General features: G+C 39.0%; 1 protein-coding gene across 1 annotated transcript in view; it reads right to left on the bottom strand.

The window, feature by feature from the left end:
• The window catches only part of LOC149284617 (polyphosphoinositide phosphatase-like), a 123,089-nt gene that overhangs the window by 81,114 nt on the left and 21,791 nt on the right, over window positions 1–20,184 (bottom strand). Inside the window, exons 8-11 of the mRNA XM_089496466.1 lie at window positions 13,636–13,764; window positions 11,807–11,907; window positions 10,053–10,215; window positions 6,911–7,008 (exon numbers count right to left, since the gene is read on the bottom strand). Coding sequence (XP_089352592.1) covers window positions 6,911–7,008; window positions 10,053–10,215; window positions 11,807–11,907; window positions 13,636–13,764 — 491 coding nt within the window. The remainder of the gene's footprint in view (window positions 1–6,910; window positions 7,009–10,052; window positions 10,216–11,806; window positions 11,908–13,635; window positions 13,765–20,184) is intronic.

Raw genomic sequence — 20,184 nt, 5'->3', positions numbered from 1 at the left:
TGCCGGGTAAGTTGCAGCATTGAGGTTTTAAAACCCCAATAATGCAACTTACCCTGCCGATGCCACTGATCTCCCTCCCTGTTCAATTAGTTAAATGTCCGTACGAGCGACTTTATTGTTCGCTCGTACGGACATTTAATTAATTGAACAAGGAGGGAGACCAGTGGGATGTGCCGGGTAAGTTGCAGCATTGGGGTTTTAAAACCCCAATGCTGCAACTTGCCCTGCAGATGCCATTGGTCTTTAACTAATTGAACAGGGAGGGAGACCAGTGGCATCTGCAGGGCAAGTTGCAGCATTGGGGTTTTAAAACCTCAATGCTGCAACTTACCCTGCCGATGCCACTGGTCTCCCTCCCTGTTCAATTAGTTAAATGTCCGTACGAGCGACTTTATTGGTCGCTCGTACGGACATTTAACCCGGCACAGACTAACTAATTGAACAGGGAGGGAGACCAGTGGGATCTGCCGGGTAAGTTGCAGCATTGAGGTTTTAAAACCCCAATAATGCAACTTACCCTGCCGATGCCACTGATCTCCCTCCCTGTTCAATTAGTTAAATGTCCGTACGAGCGACTTTATTGTTCGCTCGTACGGACATTTAATTAATTGAACAAGGAGGGAGACCAGTGGGATGTGCCGGGTAAGTTGCAGCATTGGGGTTTTAAAACCCCAATGCTGCAACTTGCCCTGCAGATGCCATTGGTCTTTAACTAATTGAACAGGGAGGGAGACCAGTGGCATATGCAGGGCAAGTTGCAGCATTGGGGTTTTAAAACCTCAATGCTGCAACTTACCCTGCCGATGCCACTGGTCTCCCTCCCTGTTCAATTAGTTAAATGTCCGTACGAGCGACTTTATTGTTCGCTCGTACGGACATTTAATTAATTGAACAAGGAGGGAGACCAGTGGGATGTGCCGGGTAAGTTGCAGCATTGGGGTTTTAAAACCCCAATGCTGCAACTTACCCTGCCGATGCCACTGGTCTCCCTCCCTGTTCAATTAGTTAAATGTCCGTACGAGCGACTTTATCGTTCGCTCGTACGGACATTTAATTAATTGAACAAGGAGGGAGACCAGTGGGATGTGCCAGGTAAGTTGCAGCATTGGGATTTTAAAACCCCAATGCTGCAACTTGCCCTGCAGATGCCACTGGTCTCCCTCCCTGTTCAATTAGTTAAAGACCAGTGGCATCTGCAGGGCAAGTTGCAGCATTGGGGTTTTAAAACCTCAATGCTGCAACTTACCCTGCCGATGCCACTGGTCTCCCTCCCTGTTCAATTAGTTAAATGTCCGTATGAGCGACTTTATTGGTCGCTCGTACGTACATTTAACCCGGCACAGACTAACTAATTGAACAGGGAGGGAGACCAGTGGCATCGGCAGGGTAAGTTGCAGCATTGGGGTTTTAAAAGCCCAATGCTGCAACTTACCCGGCACATCCCACTGGTCTCCCTGTTCTATCAGTTAAATGTCCGTACGAACTACTTTATTGGTCGTTCGTACGGACATTTAACTGATAGAACAGGGAGACCAGTGGGATGTGCCGGGTAAGTTACAGCACCAGGAGCCTAAAGGTCTGTACAAGCGACCAACAGAGTCGCTCGTACAGACTTTTAAAATCCCAATGCTGCCCAACACCAGTTCCCAATTCCACAACCAAATGTGAAAGCTTGTGAACTAACATTGTTATAAAAGACGTTTCATGTGATGTTGGGTTTTTACTAAAGGATATGCTGTTATGAAAACTGAGCTGCATGGGCAGTCAAGCTCTGAGAACTAAGCCTCAAGATGTAGCATCAAGAAGGAGCATGCCTGACATGTCTGATATTAGAGACGGAATAGGAAAATGGAAAGACAAAAACATAAAAATATAATAAAAAAATATATACATTTCTCAATGGAAAGTTGCAGTCTCCTTTGGAGACATGCAAATGTATCTCCAATTAGTGAATTCTGCGATGGAGGGAGCTGCTGATAATTTTCCAAAAAAACCAACCCATCTAAAAACTGTCGCTATTTTATTCATCAATGGCAGCACATCTTATAAACGTTCAGGAGTATTTAACCAAATATGATTACTACAGACCTCCCTTAACCTTGACATTTTGGGAAACATTGTACCTACTTTTACTGAGTCGTCTGTTCTGTAGTTCAAAGATGGGTGGGCAGGTTAAAAAACTTTAAAAAAAAAAAAAAAAGATGTACAATTCCTCTTCGCATTTCCCTAGGTTTACCAAGCTTCTTCAGGATGTAAGTATTAAAAATGTTACACAACAAAGCTAAAAGACCCGGCTTCTCGAGATGAATGCATATGAAAGTACTTTGTCATTTCATAAGTATTCAAGTACCTAGAGTATTATGCACCCAAGGCTGACCTGTATGTGGTACCTCCCCACTTTAAAATGTAAAGACACATACAGAAAAATTAATGTTGGCAAGATTATTTATTTCACAATGTTGTAAAATGTATGTGAACTGAAAAAAACTAGAAATATGAAAAAAATAAATTAAGTTTAAATAAATAATATTAAAAAAAAATAAAAAAAATCCCAATGCTGCAACTTACCCGGCAGATCCCACTGGTCTCCCTTTTCTATCAGTTAATAAATGATAGAACAGGGAGACCAGAGGGATCTGCCGGACAATTAAGGCACCAGGAGTTTAACAGTCTGAACGAGCGACCCTATTGGTCGCCAGCAGGGGGCTCGTCTACCATCAACCAATGGCAGACGAGCCCCCTGCTGACGACCAATAAAGTTGCTCATACGGACATTTAAACTCCTGGCGCCAGAGCGGCTTTAACCCCGTTTTAACCCCTTAACCGGGGAAAACGAAGAAAACCCGAACACGAAGAATGTCCGCGAATATTCGCCCGAAGAGAAGACGGGACCAGGCGAATATTCGCGGAATACGAAGTTTTATTTTTTGCCGAAGACGAGCACGAAGACGAACACGAAGAGCCCCCTGGTGCCCAAGTCTACAATTAATAATCAAAAAAGCACTTTCATACAAATTCTTATGCACAAAGCAGAGCATAAAACCTGATTCACAGACGCAGCAACCAGATATAGAGGCAAAGTAATATGAACTGTACAACAAAATTAGATTGCAAGCACCATACCTCCCTACATTTGACATGGCCAAATGGTGTGGCTATGTAAGTAGTAAGGGATTTACAAGAAGAACAATACATTATACATGTACAGAATTAAACATAAAATGAAAATAATAAAAATTAATATCAATAAGTAATCTTTAATAGTAAGAAATAGTTTCCCAACTATAAATTACAGTTTGAGATTAATGTTCATTATTATTTTCATTTTGATATTAAATAAAAGCTAAGTTTCAATATTAACTATAAGTGAGACGTGGCTTTACCAACACTATCAATTATTCAGTAACTAGAGAGTAACTTCCTTGGGTATTGCCCGAATATTTAATTAATCATATTTCAATTATTTCAGAATTGAATATACAAACCCACTTTCTGCTGTTCCTATGCATGTTGTTGCTGCTTAGCGCTATAGAACAGTGTGACACTCTTATACCCAGTAAACATTCTGCGCTTTCACAATAAAAGGACAACTGGGAAGGTATTTGGGTCCAAAAGAAGGACTGCCCCTCTTACTCTGGGATACCTGTGAGGTGTGCAGCACCAGGCAGGTCCTTAAGCTGCCTTTAACCTAATTTACAATGTTCTGTTGACTAATTCTACAGCCGCGGCAGACTGACCTAGACTGTGCTAACGCCAGAGGCGTTACTGGGACACAGAGACACAAATTTCTTGCATGTTTTTTGATTAAACGTGACTTTAGGTTTCAGGCTCAGCATGGCTGCTAGTTCTGAGCACATGTTTGTAAACACCATTGACCTTTTAGCAGAGCAATAAAAAAGAAATGTGGTTTAAAAAAATTAATTATACATTTTAGAGCATAAACAGTTTTATAATTTGGGCTTGCACTTGGCAGTTGATCATACATTCCCATTACTATAGATGCACATTAATGTTGGAATCATAGTGTGGATATTCTATAAAAGAACACATTTTCATCCACTCAACAATTGCTCAGTTGGAAAAAAGCACTTAGCAAGTCACATGTCAGAGCCTGGTGAGCTGAGAGATTCATTCTGCGTTGGTGTTTGAAAACTGAATCTATAAATACAAAAAGACAGAATCCTTTTATTTCTCAGTTATGCCCAACATACCACTTGTTTATATAAATTTGCCATATTGATCGCTAAATGTTTCTAAGCACAAGGGTGGAAAATGTATGCAATTTAATTATCAGATATATATGGTATTTGACTGTTTTAATTCCATGTAAAAAATCTAGCATCAACACTGAGAGCCAAGAGAACTCAAAGAGCATAGTAGGAATATTTTTTATTTAATAGTGGTAATTCTAAAGTACTCTTATAAATCTCTGGTCACTAAAAAAACTACATATGACGTTGAATTAAGGACCCCCCCCTCCCCCCCCAAAAAATCGCCAATGGCCAAATAATACTGCATAGAACAAGCAGAATCTTTTAAGCTGCCAAGTCTCTTTAAAATTCTCATGTTATTCTTTACCGGAAATGGTAATAAACAACTACAAAGACCATAGGTTGTGTGGGGATGTTCTTGATATTATCGATGTAATACCTCAACTAGGCTGTTTCCTTGTAATGGCTTCTATTTAACATTGCAATTTTGGCTTGAAAAATGTGTAAGCTCTTAGGACAGGCCCATTTCCAACGATTGCTGACCTTGATAAACAGCAATGACACCTACTTAAAAATGCCATGATTACAGTATCTCAACAATATCACTACACAGGCCACAAGAACAAATATCAATTTAATGGTGTTGATCCACTTGGATAAAACATGAATTGCAATTTCTAGTATTTTAGCTAATAAATGTTAGCAGATCTATTACAACACCGAATATCAGAGGTTTTTTTCTGTTTCTAGAGTTTGCTTGATTTAATAGTAAATTTGTCTAGATGTATATATTAACATTTAAACAAACACATTATAGTCATTTAACATTATGACTGTGCTCCTTCAGTGCCTTCCTAAGCTCAGGGGGGCTTTAAGCCTACATCTGGGAGCCAGGGAGGTGGTTTGCAGAGATCAAGTGGAGCAAGCTCAGGGCGTACAATTGCCTGATTAGCTTCTAATATAGCCAAAGATAGACCTCAGAGAGCAGATCATGGCAATTTCCCCAGCTGCCCCTCACCCAGAGCTCTCCTGGTTCTTATAGGAGCCAAGAAGGGGGCACGCATAGTGAATAAAATTATTATTATTAAAAAATTATTATTATTATAAATAAATATTATTATTATAAAATAGATAACCAACCACTGAATAAAATATTTTATCTTTTTATTTTTAAATAATTTAATTTAACCTAATTACTTTCCAAAGATACATTTATATTAGCCAGTCATAGGTAATTTTGCAAATCAATTCCAAAACAATGAGTTTCCTCTTGGGAATTATAAAAAGAAATAAGATCCACCCAAGTGTTGCGCACACACAAAAAAAAGGTTACTTCCCCCTTGGTGTAATCCGGTCTTTACGCCATTTAATTGTCACCGTATAAGAAACAATATATATCAAGAAACGGCTTATAGCGTAGTAATCCTTCTTAATATTTGAAAAAAATATCCTGGGTAAAAAACTGACTTTTGCCTTCAATGGGAGCAGTCAGTACATAGCTTCCCTGCAATCTTCTAATATCAAAGGCTCTCAGAGATAAACACAGTCATAAAAAAGGATGATGGAAGAGATGGACAGTTCAAATATTTGTTTAATATAAAACCACTTGATTGAAGGGGTTAATGTTTTGCATCGCTAACAATCACATAAATATGCAGGAACTATGGTTTTAATCCAGTGAATGAAAATACCAAACTAACTTGCAAAATACACCTGACAATTTCCATCATGTGGGTTTTTTGGTTTTCATGGGAGAAAAACACTAAAATGTATTCAAATTGATGTTGGTGCAAACTTATCCCCATAGCAACCAATAGATGTTTTTTTAAAACTTTGGACCAGCATTACTTGTTCATTCATAGAACCCATAGAACATTAAAAGCATTACACATTTCAGGACATACTTTTAACATCAAACAACTAGAATGACCAATAATTACACCCAACAACTGGAAATAACCAATAATTACTGCACATAACATTTTTTTAATGGAATCTCATTCTTCTGTATAATTCCATTTTTGCTTTTTTTCAGAACAATTTGGTCCCCATGACTGGGCTCAAAGTAGCCATTTAGGTTTTTTTTGTGAATGTTACATAATGTTTTTCTCAGACTTTATCTTTATATGTCTGTTGTATTGACTGAAACCTCAAAAGCAATTTCTACATTATTAACTTTGGAGAATGAACCTCCCCTATATATTATTGAAATTCTGTAGGTGTTGAAAGGGATTTTGAAAAAAAAAGAAATCATTTTTTTTAGCGAGACTAAATCAATTTCCAGAGCTCTTTGTGAAGAGCCATGACTTTTTGTCAAAAATTGCCTAACACAAGAAACAGCCTATTTTTCAGCTCTGCTTTACACTACATAGAAAAGAACATAATAAAAAGCTTTAAAAAGTTTACAGTGGAAACATTAATAAATATCTGAATGATGCCGCAAAAGTACTAAAGGATATAGCAGGTGCTACAGAATCTTCTGGCACTCTATAAATAAAATGTAATAATAATGTTTGACTACCCAAAGTCAAATATATATCAAACTGGCTGCAGGTTGATGGCCTTCTTAAAGCTTGGCAAAAGATCAAGGTTTTACCACTGGTTTACCTGTTATAATCTATACATATGGCTGTATATCTTTATGTGTTTCATTGTGTGAGTACTATGGATGTGTATCCCACAAGAGAATTGCATCTTACCTTTACCAGATTCAGAATTATAATGGGAGATCCAAACCTTTGAAGCATTTGGTCGAAGTGATAAGCAGCAGCATGGGCAAATGGATCTGCTTGGTCCACTGGCAAGACAGAAACACAAATGTACAAGCAATTAAAATATAAAGTATCCCCATCCTCCAGAAAATGAATTACTTTTGAGTCTAACCTTTCATACTCAACAAAAACAAGCCTAAACAGAATTGCTCACATAAAACATATAAAAAAATGATATATCAACAGGCACCTCAATTGGCATTTGATTAGTTAGTGTAGGGATACCATTTTTTTTATAGATTTATGGTCACTACTATTGAAGCGTTCTGCCATGTTGTTAGCATATATTAAACCAGGGTACATGTATCTACTTTTCAGTACTGTGTGATTTATCTTTTTCTGTTTTTTTTCCACCCCATCTAATCTGCTCAACCAATACGTGGAAAAGAAAAGATTTCTACACAGGGAGATATTTTCGTTTGTTTTGTTTTGTTACAGTCAATTTTTTCTTCCCTTCCAAACTTCCTTTATATCCCCTTAAGGACCGGGCTCATTTTTCGTTTTGTACCCTGTGGGACCGAGGCTGTTTTGACACTTTTGTGGTGCTTGTGTTCAGCTGTAATTTTCTCCTCACCCATTTAGTGTACCCACATAAGTTATATATTGTTTTTTTCAGGACAAGATGGGCTTTCTTCAGATACCATTATTTTGATCGTATCATCTTATTTACTATAAAAAAAATAAAAAAAACATGGTGCAAAATTGAAAAAAAAACACATTTTATGACTTTTATTTGAAAAATCTTTTACTCACCTAAAAAAGCAAGTAAAAAAACTAGCTAAATAGATTCTACTACTTGTCCTGAGTTTAGAAATACCCAATGTTTTTATGTTTTTTTGCTGTTTTTTGTAAGTTATAGGGCAATAAGTACAAGCAGCGTTTTATGATTTCCAAACCTTTTTTAACAAATCTGGTCAGTCTGCCTCCATCTCCTCTTTGGAACATCTTTGAAGCCGGTTAACTCAATTTAACCCATTCAAACCATATATTTTTGAAAACTAGACACCCCGGGGTATTCCAAATGCTGTTATTTTAACCCTTTCCATGCACCAATTATACAACTACACTTTGTCAAACTTTGTAATAGTAATTTTTTTTATTTTTTTTTCCACACAAATTGTACTTTAGTTATAGATATACAGGTCCTGGTATATGTCACTGTCAAACAACACCCCAATATGTGTTCAGCAACATCTCCTGAGTGCAGTGATACCCGACATGCATGGGTTTGTCAGATTGTTTGGCTGGTAAAAGGCTACTTTTGGGGCATGCGTAATTCAGGTGGTCATTTGGTCATTGTGCCTCCCTCTCCTCTTTGGAATATCTTTGAAGCCGGTTAACTCAATTTAACCCATTCAAACCATATATTTTTGAAAACTAGACACCCCAGGGTATTCCAAATGCTGTTATTTTAACCCTTTCCATGCACCAATTATAGAACTACACTTTGTCAAACTTTGTAATAGTAATTTTTTTATTTTTTTTTTCACACAAATTGTACTTTAGTTATAGATATACAGGTCCTGGTATATGCCACTGTCAAATAACACGCCAATGTGTGTTCAGGAACATCTCCTGAGTGCAGTGATACCCGACATGCATGGGTTTGTCGGGTTGTTTCAGATTTAAAATGCCACATTTGGGAAGTGCGCTTTTTTTCTCCATTTTGGTCAGTCTGTACCTATGCCCTATCTTTGAGCTAGGCCACTCCAATTTACCCCATCAGCCATTTTTTTATATATTAGACACCCCTTGGGTATTTGAAGTGCTTTTATTTTAACTCTTTGTTGAGATTTTTGAGAAATTTTAGCACTTGCTCAAAATAATAAACTTTATTTTTTAATTTTATTTTATTTTTTTAATACTTTTTTTATATTTTTTTTTACACATTTTGCTGGTACTGGATGGTTCATCTAGTGACATCACTGCATAATTATTTTTAAATGTTAGCACATTTTTTTTAAATTTTTTTTTCCATTTTTTATTTATTTTATTTTTTTTGAATATTTTACTAATCACATAGTGATTAGAAAGCTGGGCTCCATTGACTTGCATGGTTGAATGCAGTACCTGTATTCAACCAGCAAGTGGAGCCAGTTCTCTAGAGGGTCTGGAGACCCTCTAGCGAACTTTTTCGTCTTTATTGTTTTATTTCCCGGGCCGCCGCCATCTTGCTTGATGGCGAAGATCACCGGCAGCGGCGGCTGTGACCGCTCTCCGGAGCGGTCACAGCCCACCCAGAGGTAAGTGTTTGGTGTCGCTGGATGCCTCCTGATCGAGGCATTCCAGCGACACCATTTGATCACCTCCTAAACGCTTTTAAAACGGGCGTCCGCCGCCATACAATGTATGGCGGCTGTTGACGCCCCGGGGAGGGGCCAGACATGGCCCCCGATGCCGATCTCGGCCTTGCTGAATGCCTCGACATCGAGGCATTGCAGCAAGGCCGTTTAAGCGAAGAAAGTGATCCTTGATCACTTTCTAAGCTTATTTAATTTTTTGACGGTTCAGGACCGTCAAAGGTCATTTAGTGACCTTCTTGTTATGACGGTCCTGAACCGGCAAAGGTCGCGAAGGGGATATCCTTTCTTCCATTTTTAATCATTTAATATACTCAAATTAAAACGTTACCATTTGGAGGTATGTGCATTTTTATTGATTATCAGGTTATAAATCTCAGTTCATATTAAGCTTGATAAAAACCCTTGTCAGCCCAAAATGTTGTATTCTACCGCCTGCATTGTGAGATTTTTGAAATTCTGCATCCGTGTTGGGCATCTTCCTGACATGTGCCCCTTCTGCTTCCCCTCACCTCTTGAGATTTAAGATATGAAGGGAATTCCTCAGTATGCACAGGTTTCATCCATACCATAAAACCACCAAAAATAATAAAGAGCAGGGAATACAACCTAGACCTATCCCCTTCACAACAATAGGAACAAACCTAGGGATGTCTTTTCCTCTACCAGAGGTGATTTCGAAACGGGATGTCATCTTAAGAGTAACCTGAGCTGGATCTGTTACAAATTGAACTTGGTGAAAGAAAGCATAAAATAGCATGACATCTTACATGTGATTGGTGGTTTTGGCATCATGGTTGAGATATCTTGGGACCAGTAGAGAGGAACAGAACCCCGAACTTGCACATAAGAGGAATAACTCCCAGCAGTGAATGACATCACAGAGGCATCATGAACTATTTGCTCAGTTTCTACTTCATTGGCGACATCTCCCTACAAAAGAGTGAGATACATTTATAAAGTAACTACATAATTGGCCCACATAACAGGAACATAATTCATCAGTACAGGTATAATTAATGTTCATTTTAAAGATAAGGACTGACTTATAAGAGACCAAAATTAAATTAGAACTCTGATCGTGCCCTTGTGTTATATTAGTGCTTCAGTATCTGTTTTCTACAACGTGAGATGCTGTTTACATTATACCAATACTTTGGGTGAGGTCTATATTCTCTACACAAATAATTACTTTTTCTTTCATTTGCTATGGTAGTCGATACCCTGTGGTAGTTGTGATGCTATGTATGAATGGGGGTTAGATTTTAGACTTATGCATTCGTATTCGTACAAACTTGTTTGTCTGTACGAATCTCCAATAATGAGGGGGATCTCAGATGAAACTGCCAAAAACAAACTGCAAAAGTGTCGTTAGGATTCATTTATTCGTTGCCACGTGAAGCCACATTGGTGCTTCTTGATGAGATAAATTGACTGTGATGCCATTTTAACTTGTCAGTAGCAGAAAGTTACAGACTGATGAGAGTTGGAGAGTAAGACAGTAACAACTTAGCATAGACTAAGATTGATGCTTTTTATTCATATGCAATACTGCAAAACCAGGCATTATAATATATATATATAATAATATATATAATATATTGGTGAAATTGAGTCCTGTACTACGGGGCTGCATGTTCCTATCATCTGCCAGTATCTGCCTGCCCAGTCCCAGTGCCCTACTACTACTGCTGCTGCTCCTCTCAAGCATTTGATGTGCTTTATGTGCATACCTAAGAACTCTCCAGGTTTGACTCGAGTCCTCCAGGTCACGGGAGCAGGTTCTTGACATGCCCCACTCCTGCTCATGTCCACTTTAAATGGGGGTGTTTCCCGCAATGTCAGCGGGACCGCCCACCTACATCAGTGGGCAGTCCTGGCCCCATCCTGCAAGGGAAAGCTCCAGGTAGCTGTAACCCAGAAGTTCCCAGGGTACGTTAATGGGACACAGTTGTTTAGTGATTATTTTGATTATTGTTTTACTGATGCTACTGTTTTGTGATCACTAAACTCTTTCTCAATTATATAGATTTAGTGTCTACACCTTGATTTCTGTACTGTTATAAAAGGTCACCTGGCAGATAAAGATGACCCGACTGTATGACTGAGGTGCATCATCATATGAATTAAAATAGCACAGTGTACAGTAACTATGTGAATACAAAGGTATGTTCACATAATAAAATAATACAGAGGGTTCAAGAGAACAAAATAATAAAATAGAGAGAAATGTGATGGAGGCAGGCAAGGGCATGTTGATTGATTTTTTTATGTTTGTTTATTTTTTATTTATCTATGTTTTTTAAGAAGTTCTGAAAATAATTGAAAATAATTTGTCTTTATTATTAAGGCCTGTTTTTGAGGCATTGGACACATACAATCCCATATAAACAGGACTCAAAGTAACATTAAAAGTGCATTAATGTTATCAAAAATCAGAGCAAAAATAGTTGATTTTATTATAGTCTTTAATAAAGTATAATCACGAAAGCAAATGGTTTCAGGTCACATGTACTACTTTTACCTCACAATTTGTTCCTCTCTTCAGGAAACGTGTTCCGGCAAATCTGCTTGATCTTCTGGCCATCAGAGTCACGTACACCGGTCGACCGTAAATTAATAGTTCTGGGAAATCTGGTTAAGGCAGCTTCTTGTCAGTTTTTCTCCATTTAAAAATTTAAAATGCTGTTTTCAATACGTTAGCGCATATACACATATATATATATATATATATATATATATATACATACATACATATATGCTATGTATATATATGCTATGTGTATTTCTTTGTGTGTGTGTTATATAGCCTAGTTATCAGTATATAAAAAGTTAACTGAAAGGCAAAAAAAAAAAATAATAATTAAAGATAAATATAAAAGATAAAAAAAAAAAAATCACAAAAAAGGTGTGTGTCACATATTTTGCAGGGTACAGTGGCGTAACTACAGGGGTCTCAAGGGCATCCTAGAGAGACGGACCCCATCGCAGTTGTGACCCCTGCAACCACTTGTTCCTGTCTCCTCATGCCGATTTTAATTTTTTCAGAAAGGGCCCTTCATGTGAGCAAGCATGCTATGTATATTTGTGTGTGGTCATGGAGGTCTATGTGTAAGTGTATGTGAGCATGGATGTCTATGTATAAGCGTGTGTGGACATGGATGTTTAGTGTATGTGAGCATAAATGTCTATATCTAAGTGTGTGTGATCGTGAATGTCTAAGTGTGTGTGAGCGTGAATGTGTATTTATACGTGTGTGTGTGAGCATGTATGTGTGTGAACATGTATGTGTAAGTGGTGTGGGAAGGAGTGTGTGTGTTAAAATGAGTGTGTATGTCCGGGTTAGTGAGTATGAGTAAGTGTGTGTCAGCATGTGTAAAGTTGTGTAAGTATGTTTACATAAGTGTGCGAGAATGTATGCTGGAGGGGGGCTAGGGTCAATGATGGCACAAAAAAGCTGTTTGGGGCAATGATGGCACAGCCATTCTGTTTGATGGTGATGATGGCACGGAGCAGCTGTGTGGGTACAAAAAAGGCACCGTGGGATATGTTGCTTGGTGAAGTTGAGGGGGCCCAGGGGCAATTTTCACACTGGGGCCTTGTAGGTTTTAGTTGCGTCCCTGGCAGGGCATCTTTCATAGCATAGGTCACATCATGTTACTTCTTCAATGAACATTTTCTACGAAGATTATGACCTTCTCTAATTGTCTCAGACTTTTACTCCCTGTAGCATCAATAATGGATGCTTTGTATATTTTCTTAGATGTGCCGTATATATATATCCTAATTCAACACAAAACATATGCTGCAATAACCATTATGGTCTTAACGTGCACTGTATTCTAGTTCTTCATGGGGGGAATGCTCAATGTCAAGTAGACACGTGCTGTAGCTCTTTCCTTTTGTAATTTATTTCTGTATTCAGTTTAGCAAGGATTGAGGCAGCAGACACAAGACTTGATTTTAAACATCTATTTCCTTTCACTGTGAATATAACAGATTCAAAACAGAAACATAAAAGCATGTATGTTTGGGGATGGTTAACTGTACAAATATCTATATTTGTGTAGGGGTGATCATAAAAAATAATGTAGAATTGCTTTTTTCTCATGAGTCGCTATATCTATACATTGCAGACCTAGATCTTAATGCGTACCTTTTCAGCCTGGGTTTTCTTGGAAACTCCCCCGTCCATGTGGTTGGACACCTACCTAATTACAGGCGTATTAGTTAGTGTACATATAATCATAAAAGGGCACGGTTGTATATTCATATGGCATTATTCCTTAATTCCATGATTATTGTTTTTTCCCCAGTTGCTTAGTGTCAGTGCTTCTGACACATAAAGGATACTTGACTGCCCACAAAATCCATGGATGATATAAAGCAGCCAATCAGGGTGCACAATATCCCTTATACATTTCAGGAGTTCACCATTCCACACGTATTTCATGTATGGCTCGCTACATATACCAAACACACCTGAAAGGATGGTAAAAATGTTCCATTAATAAAAAATACACAATAGCTCAAACAAAAATATGACTTTCCAGCTCACACTTTCCGACAAGAACATAAACAAATATAAAAAAAATTGAAGGTGTGCCACATTTATTTTGAATTCATAGTTATTATCTATGCCTGTTACATGTGACTAGGGCTGGTTGTATGAACACAAAACAATATTTCAGACTGATAAACGAAAATTAATATTTGAAACAAACAAGACATAATTTACAAGTTCCAAATGTCTTAAAATGCAAAATACCCCACTAAGAGCATGCATATCCTAAAAGAAGACAAAAGTACCTAATAAGCATTTATATGTTAAGTTTGAAAGCAACAAATATCGTATTGGCTCGATTATAGGCCGCATCTGATTATAGGCCGCACCCTAAAAGTTAGGTGCTTTTTTAAAGGAAAAATTTGGTTCTTAGTGTAATAGATATGCTGCCACTCTGCCCCCCCCGAGATATGCTGCCACTTTGCCCTCCCCCGAGATATGCTGCCACTCTGTCCGCCCCCCCAAGATATGCTGCCACTCTGCCCCCAAGATGTGCCCCCTCAGACTTACCAAAGCAGACTCCCGGGTGTCTTGCGGGGCCGGCGGGGGACATCTACGCAATACGCGTATACAACTTCCGGTGCCGGCACTCCCCCCTGTGGGAAGTGCCGGCAAGGGAGATTGTTAAAGCACATCAGGCAGACATGCCGACAGCGGAGGTTGTTTACGTGCATCACCGCAGCCGGTGAACGTCTGCGCAATGCACTTAGTCAATCTCCTGTGCCGGCCCTCCCCCCGTAGAAAGTGCTTGCAGGGGAGGCTGTCACAGCGTATCGGAGAGTAGGATGCAGGTCCCCTGCAGCGCTGCGGGGGATCTGTATCCTAACCCTGCGGCCTGCGCGGCGCCCGGAACTGCATGTCCCGGGTGTCGGGCAATACAAATTATGCATTCCTGCGCTAGACCCTGAATATAGGCCGCACCCCCACTTTAAAGACTTACGGCCTATATTCGGGCAAATACGGTATTTACTATTTTTTTACATACCCAAGCAAATAAAAATGAAACCTTTCAACCATTCTTAATCAAATGCACAAGAGTCCAAGCAATGTTCATTGGTCAACCTTTAATAACATAGTAATTAATGCATAGTTTGCAATTTAATGACTCTAGTTTCACATTTTCGGGTGTACAATCTACATTATAACCACTAAACTTAATGCTTACACAACTAATATTAAATTAAGATATTTAATGTTTCTTGAAACAATCCTCATGTTAGACAGGACTCAAAATATTGGTGCCTGAGCAGGACTCCACCCAAAACAACAAAAAATAAAACAATACAACTCAGTACTCGTGGCAACGTCCCAATCCAACTACATGATCTTTTTCAAGCCAGGTAAGTCTTTTTATGTATTTCACTGAATGAGGAAACATCTGGGACAGTAGGACATGCCTCTCTGTCAGCTGCAGCTTAATCACGCCACTACACGTGTAGTGCGTACAACTTGAGGCCTGGTCGGCAACCACACCGCTATACCTGACGAACATATAACTTGGGGCTGTGACCTCTTCTGCAACTGTGTGGTTGTATGGTGATTAAGAGATGAGCTGGAAGGAGCATGGACCCACGTACCGAGCGGGCTCGGGACCCTGGGCCGGACACTTCCTTACTGTGCTCTACGGCAGCCTCTTTCTCAATAAAAGTGTAAAAAAATATTTAGATATTTTAGATACAAAAACTGATCTTGCTTGAAAACCTTACTACTATAATTGCATTTTTTCCGATCGATCAACTGAGCTGTGATTCAGGGAGAACACACAAAAGATAACTTCAGGAGGGAAAATTGTCATTTACTTTTTGTTCTAGTATTCATATGATAGACAAAATTATGTATGGTTGCAAAGTTACTGATGAAAAAGCAACAAGAATGAGATATACTTTTAGAATGGAACCAACCGTAAAGGCAGCATAACCAAAGTATGAAAAGATGACAGAGACCTTGTGGTTTGAAGGTAGAAAGTTAGGTTCTATCAACTATCTAATCAACATGATTCCCTATGGATCAAAATAACATGCACAACATGTATATACTGTATGTGCTTATGTTGAAATATATTAGATGCAATCCATTAAAACTGTTTTTTAATGATGAATCTAACACCTCCTTTCCATTCCATGTGTGGAAAAATATCTTTGTATTTACTATGTATGTAAATGAAGATTGTCATCACAACCTCCCAAAGGCACTTCTTACCCAAAACCAATTTGAAAGCCCATTTTAAGCACATAAATCCACATGGTCTTTATTAATCCTCCTAACTAGTGCCCAAAATTACATTGTACATTTATGTGAGATTTCACTGAGAACATTATGAACATTTACTCCCCTATAAATACATGTCAAAACCTTGTTTGGCAGATTGTCTATAATATTTCCATCAGCAGAAATGTAGTCTATAATTTGCATATGCTTATTGTTCTTCCACCAGTGCCATCCTTTACATTTTTCAACACTAGCCTGCACCTGCTATTCAGATGCCCAGTCTCCTATGTAAATTAGTCTTGACTTGAATTGTTTCTAATAACATGCTAACATCATGCTAATGATAGCTGTTTCATCAAATCAGAGCAACTTTTTTGTATGCATACAGCAGATAAAAAAAGTCTACACACCCCTGTTAAAATGCCAGGTTCTTGACGAAAACGTTCTGACATGATTTATCTTTGTCTCATTCTTTAACATCACAAGAACCTGGCATTTTAACAGTGGTGTGTAGACTTTTTATATCCACTGTACGTGTGCACAGTATATGGGCTCTAGATTAATCAACACCAAAAAGCCCCCTTTACACCAATTTTGAGACACAGGCTTTGCTAAACTATATGACCAAAAGTATGTGGACAGCACTCTGAATTATTAGATTCAGGTGTTTCAGTCATACTCACTACTAACAAGTCATATAAAATCAAGCACACAGGCAGCCATCTCCACAGACAAACATTGCCAGTAGAAATGTCATACTGAAGAGCTCAGTGACTTAAAACGTGGCAGCGTGAATGGATGTCACCTGTGTCACAGGTCTACCCCTGTCCACTGTAAGTGCTAGGAGTAACAGTTCAGCCATGAAGCAGTGGTCCACACACAGTCATAGTTTCGGGCTGCTGAGCATAAAGCATGAAAAAATTGCCTGTCGTGTATCATCACTCACTACAGAGTTCAAACTGAATCTGGAAGCAACATGACCACAGTCCAAACTCATGCAGAAAGCCTTCCAAGAAGACTGGGGGGGGGGGTATTTATGTCCATGGTTTTGGACATATAGGTGTGATGGTCAGGTGTCAACATACTTCTGGTCATATAGCGTATCAGTATATTTATCAGCAGAAGTTAGAAGGTATGTGTAAAGTTGGGCAAATCTATATCTTTCTAGAGCAGCTTTCTGCCAAAGGTAAGCAGTCCAGCGGAGATACAAAGCATTAAAAACACATTGTTCATCCACTGTTCCTATCCATCATTGCCATCTCTGCCTTTTGGCAATGGGTTTGAATGGTTCCTACGCCGTTTACTTTACAGTGAACACTTTTTAGATAGCTACATATTTTCATATGTGTGGAGGGGACCCAAACTAAAGCTCTGCTTTGAGGTGATTTAACAACCATTCCAATAATTGTCCCAATAGTAACAGTCATAACACATTTGTATTAGGAGTTATACCTAAACTTTGCCAAACTTTTACTGAAAACAAAGTCTAGCATTTGGAAAATAAATACCACTGGTAATACTAAATGAACCCAAAGAGAAATCATTGGAAGTGTATGTGATATTTATTTGGCTGTAGTGGTGTTGTGTTATTACACTTCATAATTTTATACGACTATGTAATGATTGTGATTATGTAACTCTGTTTCATAGTTACAACAGTAGCAGCTGTTTATGTGAAAGTGAAGATGACTTATAGTCTATTATGACAACTCACACCTAGGACTATTTCATATGCTTTAAGGGCGCTCGGCATAATCAGCTTGTGAAAAATGTCAGCGCGCCTCATTATATCCATTCTTGCATTCCGCAATGCCTAATCATCTTCACAAAATGCATTGCTGAAATTGAAATAATTATAATTTGATGTTTATGTAATCATTTTAAAGACAGAGCTAATATGTAGAGAATACAAAAGTTTGTTAATGCTTCCCCGAAATGTGATTTGCATTATAGAATTATGTCAAAACTGTTCTAAAACTGGAGATATTAAAGCAAAAACTTTCACAGCACAGCTATAACACAATGCTCAATTTTTTTTGCAAGGCAGGGGTAGGTAAGGGATACATAAGAAGGGCTTAAATCCCATAACTGTGCCAAAGAAACAAAATGCACTATGCACATAGAAAATGCACATCCTGGCAGGGTGATGGGTATTGTAGTCCACTGAAGTTCATCAGTCTATTTTTACATTTTAACCAGCAGGCCAGTCAGAATACCTGACAGCATACACTCTCTTTTGAAGTATTTCTTTTTTTAACATACCACCTTAACATGGTAGCAAGAAGTACTATTAGGTCTAGGGCTGCAACAACTAATCGATAAAATCGATAATAATCGATAATGAAAATCGTTGCCAATGAATTTCATTATCGATTAGTTGAATCGATTTTTATCGATTATAAAATGAGGGTTTTTTCAGAGCAAACGCTCTGAAAAATACCCCTCATTATATAATCCGTTTGAGTGACTCACAGCAGCAGCTCCTACTTACCAGTCCCTCCCTGTAATCACTGTGACAACTGGCCCCGCCCCTTTCCTTCTCCCAGAAGGCCAGAACCACATGGCTGTGACACTCATCTAACTGTAAGTATAAAATTAATATTTGGGCTGCTGAAAGTTAGGGGAGGTGGGAGTTAATTTAGGGGCTGTTATGGTTAATGGGGTGTTTAGGGTTCATTTAGGGGCAGTTATGGTTAATAGGGTGTTTAGGGTTAATTTAGGAGCAGCTGTGGTTAATGTTTGGGGTTAATTTGAGGCAGTTGTGGTTAATGGGGTGTTTAGGGTTAATTTAGGGGCTGTTGTGGTTGATGGGGTCTTTAGGGTTAATTTAGGGGATGCTGTGGTTGATGGGGTCATTAGGGTTAATTTAGGGGATGCTGTGGTTAATGGGGTGTTTAGGGTTAATTTAGGGTAGTTGTGGTTGATGGGGTATTTAGGGTTAATTTAATGATGAGGAGTGAGGGTTAATTAAATAATTTGATAAAGTTAACTTAAGGTGCAGTTAGAGATAAAGGGGGGCAAACGAAGGGGAATCTAAATCCTGGGGGTAGTGAAGATTAACCTAGTACTTATTTATAAAAGTATGGTGTCAGTGTGATGCGAACGGGTCTGTGACTCTGAGGGGACTATGAGATATCTGGAGGGTATAAGGCATATCTGGGGAGGACGGAGTGACATATCTGGGGGTATACGGCATATACGGTATATAAGGCATATGTGGGGAGGACGGAGTGGTGTATCAGGGTGTATAAGGCATATCTGGGGCCACAGTGGCATATCTGGGGGGCAGCGTGGCATATGTGGGAGGCAGCGTGGCATATGTGGGAGGCAGCGTGGAGTGGTATATGTGGGAGGCAGCGTGGAATGGCATATGTGGGAGGCAGCGTGGAGTGGCATATGTGGGAGGCAGCGTGGAGTGGCATATGTGGGAGGCAGCGTGGAGTGGCATATGTGGGAGCCAGCGTGGAGTGGCATATGTGGGAGGCAGCGTGGAGTGGCATATGTGGGAGGCAGCGTGGAGTGGCATATGTGGGAGGCAGCGTGGAGTGGCATATGTGGGAGGCAGCGTGGCATGTCTGGGAGGCAGCGTGGCATGTCTGGGAGGCAGCGTGGCATGTCTGGGCTCAAATGTGCATAAATTGGGGGGGCTGGTTGGGAAATAAATACAATAAATGCATTTTATCAAGTTTTTTATATTCTGCTGTTTGTATTTAACATCATTTGTTTATTAAATTATTTTAAATAAATGAAAAATTGACATTCATTTTTTTTATCCAATTAATCGATAAATCGAAAAAATAATCGGCCAACTAATCGATTATGAAAATAATCGTTAGTTGCAGCCCTAATTAGGTCATAAAGGCACTATTCACATGTTACTTCAATTTTTTTCCCAATATTCAGAAAAGCTGCTGACAGGTCTGTAACATTCTCACTAATGCAGAAGAGGGCTCTGCGTTTAACCGTAAATACAAGGCCTTCCTCTTTAAAGAAAATTATCGTATATACACCTGAGACTTCGGCTGCAGGTGGGGGACATGGCTCTCGAAGAGATCAAGAGAGCTGGGTCCACTTCGCCAATCATGTTGGCACTGAAAGGGTTAAGAAAAACCTCCGTGATACCCTCCACT

Source organism: Sceloporus occidentalis, unplaced genomic scaffold, assembly GCF_023333645.1.
Source record: "Sceloporus occidentalis isolate IW3139 unplaced genomic scaffold, rSceOcc1.0.p SCAF_90, whole genome shotgun sequence".
Taxonomy (NCBI): Eukaryota; Metazoa; Chordata; class Lepidosauria; order Squamata; family Phrynosomatidae; genus Sceloporus; species Sceloporus occidentalis.
This window is presented reverse-complemented; position numbering and strand designations above follow the sequence as displayed.